Source organism: Nilaparvata lugens, chromosome 4, assembly GCF_014356525.2.
Source record: "Nilaparvata lugens isolate BPH chromosome 4, ASM1435652v1, whole genome shotgun sequence".
Classification (NCBI taxonomy): Eukaryota; Metazoa; Arthropoda; class Insecta; order Hemiptera; family Delphacidae; genus Nilaparvata; species Nilaparvata lugens.
The window spans coordinates 7,324,355-7,338,328 of NC_052507.1; the positions used below are offsets into that span (position 1 = coordinate 7,324,355).

At 33.3% G+C, this 13,974-nt stretch overlaps 1 protein-coding gene across 1 annotated transcript in view; it reads left to right on the forward strand.

Annotated features, from left to right (window-relative positions):
* Nucleotides 1-13,974, forward strand: part of LOC120350798 (hemicentin-2-like) — a 228,886-nt gene that overhangs the window by 40,933 nt on the left and 173,979 nt on the right. The window contains exon 2 of the mRNA XM_039425661.1: nt 4,992-5,151. Within this exon, the coding sequence (XP_039281595.1) occupies nt 4,992-5,151 (160 nt within the window). The remainder of the gene's footprint in view (nt 1-4,991; nt 5,152-13,974) is intronic.

Sequence of the window (13,974 nt, forward strand, 5' to 3'; positions counted from 1 at the left end):
AATACTGCTATAATATTGTCATGTAAATAGAGTTATTTCCTTTCTTTCTTTCTACTTCATTTGATCATTTCTAGTTCACTAGAGATAGATAATTGTGTAACAAAGGAGACATGTATCTTGATTGTTAACGAACCTGTGTCTTGACAATATCTATTTCAACCACATGAAAATAGTCCTATGGAAATTGGATCAGATGCGTGCAATGTAGCCAAATAATGATTCATCAACGTTGTTCACAGCTGATTATACATGAAAATAGATTGATATTTTTGTAACTCACCTCACGAATTGGCAACGTTTATGGGTGATGGAGGGGGTTGAGGATGTACTAGTCGTCCCAATTTCATTCGGACTATTTCTTTGCGGTTGTCAATAGTCTTTTTGTTCAATATAATCTATATGTCTCTGCTTTTGACGTACTAATGGAACTTGGAATCCGTCTAAAGCCGTGTCCACACTGGAAAAATGTTCGACAAACATGTTTGTTGAAATAGTTTGGGCAAATTTTATCATGTTTGACAAACAATGTTTGCCTGTGGCCAGTCTGGACGCGACACCAAACAAAATATTTGTAAGTGGGGAGAACAAGTTTCGTGTTTTACAGCGGTTTTACAGCTGTCATTACTGAAAATTACTGATTGTCCATACTCTGAAAAATGTTTGTCCTTGAGCTCCTCAACAAATATGTTTGCCGAACATGTATGTCGAAATTGTCGAACATTTGTTCAGTGTGGACACGGCTTGAAGCACCAGGCCTACTGTACTATTGTATATTATGTGCACAACACAAAAAAATTTATTCCGAAAATTAGAACATTCAAAAGTTTAAAATGTTATATAGTTCCCGGTATATAAGAGCTCTCAAGAATTGTATACCGTGGTCTAAAAGACTTTACAAGAGTTTTAAATTGTGTACCATGAAAAACTGTATAAAAATTGTACCTCAAAAATTGTACACCGTGGTTTAAGAGACTTTACAAGAGTAAAGAAAAGTATAACTTCACAATAAATGTATACTCGTTAGAAATTATAGAAGAGAAGAGAAGAGAAGAGAATTATAGAATAGTCTTCTCATAAGAAGTAATTATGACAATTAAGAGAAGAAAACTGCTATACATGGTACATGTTATGAGAGGAGAAAAATATCAATTACTTCAAGTTATTATGCAGGGGAAAGTCCAAGGAAAGAGATCCGTAGGAAGGAGACGAAACTCATGGCTGAAGAACCTTCGGGATTGGTTTGGATGCAGCAATAATGACCTATTTCGATCTGCGGTCTCAAAAGTAAAAATCGCCTTGATGATTGCCAACCTTCGAAACGGAGACGGCACCTAAAGAAGAAGAAGTCTTCTCATGTTGACTTGTATTTGTATACCATAATATTGAACAATATACTACGAAGCTAAAATTGATAAATCATCGATACTGTTATGTAATATGTGTCATATGCGACTGTCGGCCTTAGTAGCTACATTTTAGCGCTAGTTTTGTAATCAATTTTATATCACCATATGAAACAGGTATAGCACCTCGAGATGCAAATACTCAATTGGCATTGCATTTTATTTTGTATAATAGTATTTTCACATGATATAAAATTTGTATTGCTTTTATTATGTATTTCTAAGATGTTGTAATTTTATATTTTTGCCAATAAAACATTTTCATTTTCATTTTCCGTGTTTCGGATGGACACGTTAAGCCGTCGGTCCCGGCTGCCTAAGAAGCAATCGTTAGGTCATGTCAGAGGCCCTGAAATTGATCAGTTGCGACCTGAAAACTCTGACACCAGACCTGAGCCAGCCAGGTCACTCGATATTATTATTATTTTCATTTTCAATTACTTAAGCCAGTACCAATAGGACATATACTTGGTTAGTCTATCTAGTGCCTCTGGAACCTCTGAAACTTGTAGACTTCCTTCTAGAAATCAATAATGCAAAAGATCGAAAACTTTCAATCGTATATAAAAATGTGTACTAGTTAGAAAGTCGAAGATAAGAGAATAATATGATAAATTGTTTAGATTATACCAGTACCAATAAGACACATACTTGGTTAGTTCACGTCAATCTATCTACTATCGTACTGACCTCAGAAACTTGAAGACTCCCTTCTAGAAATCAATAATGCATCCTTCTACAGATCGAAAATTTTCAATTATAAATAAAAAATGTGTACTCCTTACAAAGTCTAGAAGAGAAGAGAATAATAGAATAAATTGGTTAGATTATACCAGTACCAATAGAACACATACTTGGTTAGTCTACATCTATCTACTGCCGTACGAACCTCTGAAACTTGAAGTCTTTCTTCTAAAAATCAATAATGCAAAAGATCGAAAATTTTCAATCATATACAAAAAATGTGTACTCGTTAGAAAGTCTAGAAGAGAAGAGAATAATAGAATAAATTGGTTAGATTATACCAGTACCAATAAAACACTTACTTGGTTAGTCTACATCTATCTACTGCCGTACTAACCTTTGAAACTTGAAGTCTTCCTTCTAAAAATCAATAATGCATAAGATCGAAACTTTTCAATCGTACATAGAAGCCATAATTTACAAATCTGCGACCAAGTACAACATTAGATTTGCGAGCCTCACTGACTTCTACCCTATACCGTTGTAGTGGAGTTCACCACAGAACGTCAGCACAGGTTCAACGGGGAGCATGTGGTTGTATTTATAAAGAATGCTGTTAGTTTGGATTGAGAAGCAATAGTATTCCTGTGGGATTGGTTCTATGAGAATAACATACCAGAGACATCGGTGACTGCATAGTCATGAATGAAGCATGGCGCGTTGCACCGTGTTAAATCGCCTGGGGATGCAAATACGATTTCCTGTCTGATCAACCCTAGTCAATCGTCTTTCTTTTTATCATCCTCGTACCCTTGTTCTCTGTCTCTGTTTGAAATCATTGTCAACTTATTCTGTTCTTCATCGTCAGCGTCTCTCTTTTTATCTCTATTCACTATAACTTTTTATCTTTATCACTCTCATATCCTTATCCTCTCTCTTTTTTCGAAATCATTGTCAATCCATTCAATTCCTCATCTTGTATTTCACCGGAATTTTTATGGTTTCCATCATTTACATAGGCATGTTCCACTTGAAATATATCTCTCTTCTTAAATACTTCTTATTGTCTCTTAATTTTTCCTGCATCATTAAATTTGTATCTTCTCTCTAACTTTGAATTCATTCTCATTCTCTGAGTTAGCATATACAATTATCAAGAGTAATAATTGATGAGTCAATCATTAAAATGTAAAATCATAAAAACATTTCTAATAATAGGTACTAGCATATTAGAATTCACAAGAATGAAGCCAAACATCCAACCACGCCTTTCACCTTTCAAAACACTGACAGACATAGCCTTTTTTGTAATAAAACATCAACATAAATGCAACAAACATAATAATTATCATCAATCTATTACATGAACATAATAAATGAACATAATGCATTATTATGCTACCCAGCAATCCCCTGGTCAGAATATTTTATCTAGTTTTGTCACCCGATCAGCTGGATTGAACGTTTCACATATTTGTGAGGTTAGGTTGTAGCGAAGTCAACAATACGACAAGCGCGCGATCATCCTTCGAACATATTTCAAACCTCTAGAGATCCCTTGCGTAAAATCTCGTGTGACGTTCATGATCGGAGCGAGTGCGGAGCGTGTTCGATACGCGTATATCTATCTGTACGCACCAGAATATTTATCGCAATGAGACAACTTGCTTGATAATGACTCAATACAATAATTCATACATTTTTCTAAACTCATTTGTATCCTTATCTTCTCTTCAGCTTCCGTTTCATTCTCATCAATATCATTTCTCTTATTGATATCTTCCTCAACTGAATCCTCATCCTCAGTCTCATTTCCATATGACTCTCAAATCTCTCGTATTGTCATGCTCTCTCCCTAGCCTCTTACTTGAATACCACCCTCTCCATTCATCCTTAACCCTTCAACTCATTTTTGGTCTCAGTTTGCAAGAATTTTCAACTTTGGAGATACTTCCAAATTCATTTTTCTTCAAGCTAGTTTTATTTCCGTGCTATCACTGACCATTATCTGATGCATAAGGGAGCGTTTGCAACTTTCCTATTTTCTCATATTTGAGAGGTACTTGACTATGAATCTTATCAATGCTTGGAGTGGATAGAGTTGATTCATCCGATTCTTGTCACAGGTTGATTTGTAACGTTTTCAAATGATAAAAATAAACTCCTCTACCACATCGCTTGAATTTCACTGTAGAACAATTGAAGACGTTCAAGATTGGATCAATCTGGGCGATGTAGATAAGGAACTCACAAGCAATTATTTATGAAGCTACAAAGTGATTTGAAAAAAGTTTATGCTTATTTCTGTAGAAGGTACTTCAAATTAGGATTGTAAGTTCTTAACTTGAGGGAAATTAGAATGTGTTTTGTACAGTATCATAGTTTACACTGACTTGAGAGCGTCATGGAGTTATGTAGACTATTCGATCCAATTGAGTTCATACTTGTCTTCTGAAGATGATAAAACATGAACATACTTAGTGTTCAAAAGCTGTACTCAAAGTGAATGGAGTGAATCAACAAGTTATTTAGAATAATAAGGCTGTTCTTTCGTGCTGAGAACGTGTTCAAATTTATTAATATTACTTTCTATGTAGTTGAAAAGTTGATATTGTAGTAATTATTCATATTAAATGAAAATACTAAGGAATTGTCAAAAACCACAGATTTATTGATAGTTACAAAGACTGGTTTCGGTTGTTACACCATTGTCAATCTCTGATAAACCACAAGGTAGAAGGAATAGATAAAGAATATAGAAAATATCTACTTTCTTCTCTGTGGATAAACTCACGGTTTACTCTCTATTTACTATTTTACTACAGCAACTCTGCCTTTTCATTAAATAGGAATATTAATTTTTTTTTCATTCTAATAATAGGAATCTATGTTTCTCTGTTGCAGTTCCGATTGTGGAGGCAACTGGAGTTGCTGGCAGTGTTGCCAGGTTGCCTTGCGACCTGTCAACCAAGTTGCCTGGTGATAAAGTCCATCTGGTTCTCTGGTACAAGGAAGGCCACAAGGATGGAGTGGGGGTCAGAGTTCCACTGATCCCAGTTTACAGGTAAAAATAACACCATTAAGTCTTATGGGAATGTTCACACAAGGGTAGAAAATAGGTGAACATAGTTCTTATGGGAGTCTTCACACATTGGCAGAGAATGGGTGAAAATTTCTGTAGGAACCAGAGTTCTCCTGATTCCAGTTTACTAGTGGAAAGATTACCATTGTTTTATAGGAATGGATGAGTACAGTCATAGAGAAACAATAGCGTAAGTAGATATCCCATGGTATAGGGCGTTTATGTCGCAACTTTTACTGTTATCTCAAGCCGATAGTCCACGTAGTTCTTTCCCGTGAAGCTGTGTGTCGCTCGTAGTCTCTCACATTGTGCCGTTCATACACTCTCACCCCAACAGAACAGTAAAAATCGACAATAATCTATAGTAATCGACTTGAGATAACAGTAAAAGTTGCGACATAAACGCCCTATACCATGGGATATCTACTTACGCTATTGTTTCTCTATGATACTATTGCATATTGATCTACTGATATAGTTATAGAGAGCTGTGAAGTCAAGTCCAGAGAATCCTGAAGTTTGTATATTTGTTTTTCAAACCAAGATTTTTTTTATTTAAAAAAAACCCATTTTTTCGGACATTTTATTATTTATCAAAATTTGTGAACAGAGTTTTGAGCTATGCCTGTTTTCCTATCCCGATCATATTCATATGATTTGTAATCAGATCAATTCGAGTTGAAATAAATCGAGTTGAGAGTAAACGCTATGAAATAAACGCACTTTACCATGGTATATCTACTTACGCTATTGTTCTCTATGGTACAGTAAAAATCTTTATCAAAACAATTTTTAGCAGTTCTATTTCCCAAAATGCATCCCAATGTCACAATAGTTATTTGTTCAACTAGTTTGCAGCACCAAAAGAAACGTTTACGCACGAGCCGTAAGCGAGGGCGGAATGGCTTCTTGAGTGCAGCAGGGGAACTTTGCGCACGTATTCCACATTAAATTTTTCGTACAGATACCATTGAATATGAGAAGTGGTTGATTATGGGTAAAATGATGGCTGAAATCCATCAAATGTTTGTCTGTATAATTTTGTTATTAATAACAACTTTAATTTATTTTAAACGTGATAATCCTATTGAAAATTAATAATCGTTCAATAATTAATAATTCATTAAAATTGAAAATTGAATTAATTCAATTAATTTGAAAATTTGAATTATTTTGAGTAAATCTCACTTTCTAAATGATTTTTCAACCAATCAATCTATGAATGAACAAAAATATTATTTGAGATAATGAATAATTAATAATATTCAAAATGTATAATTCAATGAGTTCTCTTTTTTTATTTGAGAATCAGAAAAAATATAGATAGAACAAATTTGCATTCAAAATACACGCCAACAATGTCAACAGCTGATTGGGATGGCTGCAAGATAATACGCAAAGTATTAAAAGTACGCCAAGTAATGCTTTGCGCACTAGAGCGGAAAAGTGATTCTTTGCGTTCTCTACAGTGCAGGAATGGCCACTTTTCAAGGTAACTGTAGGAATAGAAATGTGATGAGCGTTCAACTATGTGTCTAGACAGGGATATTTACAGAAGTGAGTGATCAAGTTTATAGAGAGGAAAATGAATACAGTCGACATCTTCATCAAAAACAATTTCCTAAAATGCATCCCAATGTCACAAAGAAGTGTTACGAGCGTTCAGATATACGTTTAGACAGGGATATTTACAGAAGCGGACAAGTTTTTAGATAGATCACTCCAATCAAAGCCAATCCTATTAACACATCCGACTTCCCACACACACAATAACTCAAAACGGTGCAATCCACTCAGCTTTCAAATGATGTGTCAAAATCAGTCAGTTATGACAACAACAAACATAACGTTTTTGTCTGATTCATGCATGCATGTCTCACTTTCAACTGTCACCATTGGATGGGTGGGAGGTGTTGATGTTGTAAATGAGGAATCCTGACAGATTGAGATGATCTGAGTTTCGGAGTCATATACGTAATTGCCAGTGGAGAAATGGCTGTACACAATCATTGTTCATTGAGCGGCGACGGAAGCTAGCTGAGTCCTGAATGGCTGATTTAATTAACAGTCTTCGATGCTCTATGTCTGAGTGACTGCTAGCTACATAATTAATTAGCATTCAGGCGTATGTCGATTCAGTGAGTGTGTGAGTGTGAGAGTGAGAGAGAGGGTTTGAGAAGGGGTGAGAGAGAGATAGTTGATAGATTAGATTAGAGTTCACTCAGAATTATTCGGAGTCCAGCAAAGATGCTGGATTCCGTGTATGTTGTTTGGATGTCGATTTGTCGACTTCACATGGATATATTTACATAAAAATGACATACTATCATAACCACTGGATTTTTGACCTGACAAACCGTACCTCACTTATATCAGTGATTTTGTATTTGATATTGAGGATAGTTTTTTGTTGAATGAAAAATATTAAGAAATTGTCAAAAAACCACAGATTGATTGATACTTAGAAAGACCGGTTTCGGTTATTACACCATTGTCAATCTCTGATCAACAAGTTAACGAGTTCTGATAAACGAGTTTATCGGAGATTGACAATGGTGTAATAACCGAAACCGGTCTTTCTAAGTATCAATCAATCTGTGGTTTTTTGACAATTTCTTGGTATTTTTCATTCAATATGAATAGTTACCACAATATCAACTTCTCAACTACACAAATAGTTTTTTGTGTTTCTGTTAGTGCTAAACCGGATTTTAGATTGTAAAACCTTGTTTTCTCTATTTTCACCAGTTTTATCACTTATGCTTACTTTAAATAACTTTTCCTGTTTAATGATACTCCTGTAATGCGGACGTGACCTTGATATCAAGGTCATTTGCAAGCAGTGTTTTCTTTCGCATAATGTATTCTCCATTTTTATGATTTTGTATGCATATTCCAATTATTATTGTATTACTAATTGGAAGTATTTTCTAGTGATTTTGTATTTTGTATTTTTTTTAAATAAAGTTTCTTTCTCTCTCTATTTATGTTTGTTATAATGGAATAGATAGGAGAATAGATACAATATAATTATAGATAGAAGAGGTGATAGGATAGAGAAAGGATTAAGAGGGAAAGAGTAAGTGGATGAGAATATAACAAAAGAGGTCAGAAAATGGAGAATTTCAATAAAGAATGTATGATTGAATAAATAAATGGTTAAATTGGATTTACAAAATCTGTGGATGACTTAGAAAAGAAACAACTCAAAACAAATCAAAATTGAGTTATATAATGGAAATTTTCAATAATTAAATACATGAAGTACCCTTTTATTTAAAACATTTCAAACTACTAGTTTTGGCCTACTTCAGCCATTTCCAAGTTCGAAATGGCTAGCAAGTTTGAATTTTCAAACTTTAATTCAGAACATTTTAAACTTCAAAACATCTCGAACAACTAGTTTCGGCCTAAAATTGAAAATTCAAACTTCCTAGCCATTTCAAACTTGAAAATGGCCAAACTAGGCCGATTCTAGTTTTGTTAAATGTTATTAAGTTCACAATGTTTTAAATGAAAGGGTACTCCATGATTTTAATAATTTCAATAAAGTAGCACAAACAATTGAAGTGATTTCATGAAAATTTAATATTGACTAAATTTCATATTTTCTCTACTTCATTTTCAATAATTTTCCTGTTCATACTTAGTAAATTATAGAAAAAATATTGCTATATTGTAAGGAATTGTATCATTTTATTTGTGTATGAGTCAGCAAATATGTCGATTCATTCAAAATTGATGCTTATTAGATTTTAATTGAATTAGATAAAAAGACTAAGATATTGTCAAGAACTACAGATTTTATTAATAGTTAGAAAGACCGGTTTCGGTTGTCACACCATTGACAATCTCTGATAAACAGAGAGCAGTTTATGACAATGGTGTAACAACCGAAACCGGTCTTTCTTACTATCAATAAAATCGTTGATTTCTGACAATTTCCTATAGTGAGGTCCACGTTATAATGGCAGTGAGGAAAGATAGGAGAAAAAAGTTGCCAAGTCTCTCCATTTTGCCACTGAGTGTACACAGCTGGTACTCAATTCATCCCATTAAATTTGATCTAATAATAATTATAATTTCCTTGATAAGATGATCAATTTAATTTCAAACCAATCAAGAATATATATTTTTTCATAATTTGATTCAAAAAATTTCTTACATAACTGAGATCAGATTTTATTTTTAGACAAACCTGAAATGGCGGCTATTTTAAAAAGCTGATACACCAATCTGAATTCCAAAACAACAGAAATTAGGTTATTTGGTATTCCAATTTCTTTTAAAAATAAGAGAAAAATAGAAATCCTATTGAAAATAAGTAATTTCAATGGAAATAGTTCTGAAATAACCTTTCAATATTATTTACACCGGTACGACTAGGTCTAACCTATACGTGTAGGCTAATTGAAGCATGGATGAAGTTTAGGATGGTTAGTTATCTACTTTTAAAATGTCATTTCAGGTATTTAAATTTGTGTTTCTCATACGGTAATGTCTGAAAATTATTTTATTGTTTCAAAAATACATTTAAAATCAATTATACGACTTGTGTGCTAAAGTATTTTGATAGAATGAAGAAAAAATGGCGGCTGAGAATTCTTTGTCTACTTTTGTACAGTCACTGTCAAAAGTAAAAATAAAATATTCTGGAAAACAGACAACATCGCAAAGCTAGAGAGAGATAGCGCTATCTGTTTTGTTGTATGATAGAAAAGGACAGCAATAGTATTGTCACTCCTACACTGTCATTATAACGTGGACCTCACTATAGTATTTTTATTTCATATGAATGAATAATAACTACAATATCAACTTCTCAACTACACAAAAAGTTATTCGAAATTTCTCAGGTTCCAATCACGGATTGAAATCATATTCAAATCAATTATCTTCTCCTGTGAATAGATAAATAAATGTGGGTCTAAAAAATTAAATAAATTCTTCGATAGTGGACCATTAAGCTATCAACTTTGTCCATTGAACAACACACGGAACGGATTATTCGACACACGTCAAGTACGTAAATCATGTTACATCATAGCTAGGGATGTCAATCCCGGGACTGATTTCCAATCCTGGTATTTGGAGATTCAATCCAAAAATAAGGCAAACATCAGTTTCATGCATTTTTAACCAATTGTTCCTCCTCAATTACATGTTCAGTAACAGTGTGTGGAGATTAAAAAGGGCTCATTATAGAGGGAGAGAATATTATTTGAATGGAACTTTACTTTTGAAAAATATAAAAATTGAACATTCTATTCCTATTAATATTTTCAAGATTAGGAGTAACGTTTTCCAAAAGCTTTACCACTACTAAATGGAATTTTGTAGAGCAAACAATATTATTGTATTATTATAATGTATTATTCACTTCAACTAGCTATTCTACTTATGATAGAGAAAGAGAAGATATATGATGAATCATTAGACAGATAAGAGAGTTAATAGATGGTGCTTGTTTATTTCTGATTTCTGAGTGCATTTCAAGGAAATTACATCAGCACTATTGCAAATATTGCGCCGTCTAGACCAGTGAATATAGATTGTAATAGAGAATAGAATTATTAATATAGAATAGAATTTTTGATATAGAAAGGAATTTTCAATATAGGATAGGATTCTTAAGTATAGAATTAAATTTCTTTTCTCACTGGTCTAGACTGGTAATTGTGGTGCTGTGAGCAGAAACAAACGTAGAGGCTTCAAACCGATGTTGAACTGATCAACAACCATTCTGAGAATGATGCGAACCCATTATGTGAATTCTATTTAGCCAGTACAGAGTAAAGTATATTATGTGTATGCAACTGTAGGTTGTGCCTGTAGAATAAATTAGTCAAACACTAATTTATTAAACCAGAGAAAACTCCTATAATTCTGTGATTAAACTAATAAATATTACACTAACACTAATTAGTTAAACACTAAGGCTCAACTTCTGTTGATTATTGAGATTATCTTCTCCTGTTGATAGATAAATAAATGAGGTTTATCAGAGATTGACAATGGTGTAATAAACCGAGACCGGTCTTTCTAAGTATCAATAAATCTGTGGTTTTTTGACAATTTCTTGGTCTTTTTCATTCAATATGAATAATTACCACAATATCAACTTCTCAACTACACAAAAAGTGAAAGAAAAAAATATATAGCCTACCTATAAATGAGGGTCTAAAAAATTGTATAAATTGTTCGAAAGTAATCATTAAGCTATCAACTTTGTCTATTGAACAACATACGAAACGGATTATTCGACACACTTCAAGTACGTAAATCATGTTACATCCTAGCCTACTTTGAGCCCTTCAACATGAGTGAATTTGCGGTAACGTTGTTTGTCACTGACACATCTGACAGACATTTGCCTGCTTTGACACAAACTGAAACAATATTACGGCTCTATGATTGATGGTTTGCTCTAGTTGTAATTGAAAATTAACCAACTCAACGCATAACTGTCATAATTATTTCCATCCTTCATACTCTGTGTTACCCTACTTTACTCTGTACTCTGTTTCTCTATTTACTTTCTCTGTTGTTATGTGTTTGATAATCTATTTACTCTCAGATGCTGTCTCCCTCTCTCTGTTGTTATGTGTAATTATTGTGAAACACAATACAGGATGTGAGAAAATATTGTTTTCTGTAACAGAGTTCGCACTTATCTGAATTTAGCTTGTATTGTGAAAGTTGAAATGTTTTGAACGCATCATTTATCTCTTGGTTCATTGCGTTGGAACCTTCCTTATAATGTTCCTATAGATTGGTAATGTTGAAGTGTCAATATTAGCTATAATAGTGGTTGATACTCCATAAATGATACTGAGAACTGATATTCTGATTGATCAATTTGTAACCTCTCTGATCATGATTGAATGATGATATCCTTTTGTTCTATTGATATGATGATATCCTTTTGTTCAAGCTATCCTGTTTTATTTATTTATTTATAATCTTCACAATGAAGCACTGATCGGCAGGGAAAAATTAAGGATACCCATTGTACTATTTCTCTCCTAAATTTAGATAACATTTTAAAAGTCCGAAATAGGGTTATGGTTTCACTTTCCTAAAATTTAGTCCATTTTCACTCATAAAAACGAGAACTGAGAATTTTCAATTTAGACGGTTGAAAACAGAATAAAAACAAAAATGATACTCTCAAATCACCATTAATTGTAAAATTAACGAAATTTAGAGCCAGAAAAAACAAACTCACTACTCACTGTTTGATTATAAGCCTTTATTTGATTAATAGCTATAGAGATAACAATAACAATACAATTTTAAGATAAGATAAGATATTTATTGACAATTGTTACTAGGCTCTTGCCTATGGTAACATTTACAAAAATTGACATTATAAAATTAAATTAAACTTAGGGAATAATTATTTTCAGTTCCGCATCAGTATTAATAATTGCAAATATTGAAGAAAAAAATATTGTACATATTGAGCCATCAACATCAACTGAAGTATTATCACATTAGCAAACTAGAGTTGTTAATTTTATGGAAATTTCCCTAAATTTTAGGAAAATTAGTAACTCTTTAACTTCTGTCCAGGATAACAGGGGATTAAGGAACTGGCTATTACTTTTTTTTGTTTTCCATAATATTTTAGAGATCTTTTCTTGGTTTTTAGTCTATATCACGCAACTCATTTGGCACCTCTGACGCATAAACAATTCTCTTTTCCCCAAACCTTGATCTATTTCCTGCTAAGTATCACCACTTTATTCTCGTTTGTTTCTATTTTCATCATTTCCTTATATTGTTGAACTATTACTTATATTATTACTGACTGTCCATCATGTGAGAGCCTCTCATATAACGTTCTTCTTTTTTAACGCTTGTCGTTTCCAATTCTCCATGAATTTGATTGACCCCATATTGAAAACTTGGAAATATTTCTCTCATTTTTCTCCTTAAAGTACTCACCCGTCCTCTCCAAAGAAAATTCTTTATAGACCTACTGCGATTTCAAATTTCTCTCCTCCCCTTCTTCAAAAAAATTCTATATTTCTTTTATGAGTAGTTGCATAGCCACCTCTAATACAAGGCCGCGGCCTACGATATTGCAACGTCGCAGTGTAGGCCTAGAATCTAATTCATGATTGGTGAAAAAGATCAGCTGGTATTTTTTTAAATCTTTTTCACCAATTATGTATTAGATTCTAGGCCTACACTGTGACGTTGCAATATCGTAGGCCGCGGCCTTGTATTAGAGGTGGCTATGATAGTTATGAAGGTGATAACGAGGTAGTTCATACTGGATAAAAATACTAGACATTGTCGAACCACAGATCTATTGAAAATCGTGATACCAGTCTCGGTTATCACACCATTATTAATATGGTAAACTGAAAAGTAAAGTAGAGAGCAGCAGTACTCATTCATACAAACGGCAGAGCTCTGTTATTGGTGGAGGCCGTGACCTATCGAGGTGAACGTCAGTCATTGGCCTAGACAAGCCCCTCTCCACTTAGCAGTTCATACGAATGAAATCTGTAGGTAGAGCTCATCAACCGACCTTTTTATTGATCGATTTCCCTTGAGTGAAAAAGAGTGTGAGATTGAGATAGATATAAATAGATAGATAGAAAGAGAGATTTGATATTTTAAATTCATTTAATACATCTCACATTGACCTATGTGAGTCTGACCTATGACAAACACTGGTGATAATGAACAAGATATAACACTTCTTTGATAACAAATATTAAATTGATATGAATCAATTAAATCTGCAGAATTTACAGGGAAGTGGAAAATATGAATGGTACAAGCGGGATG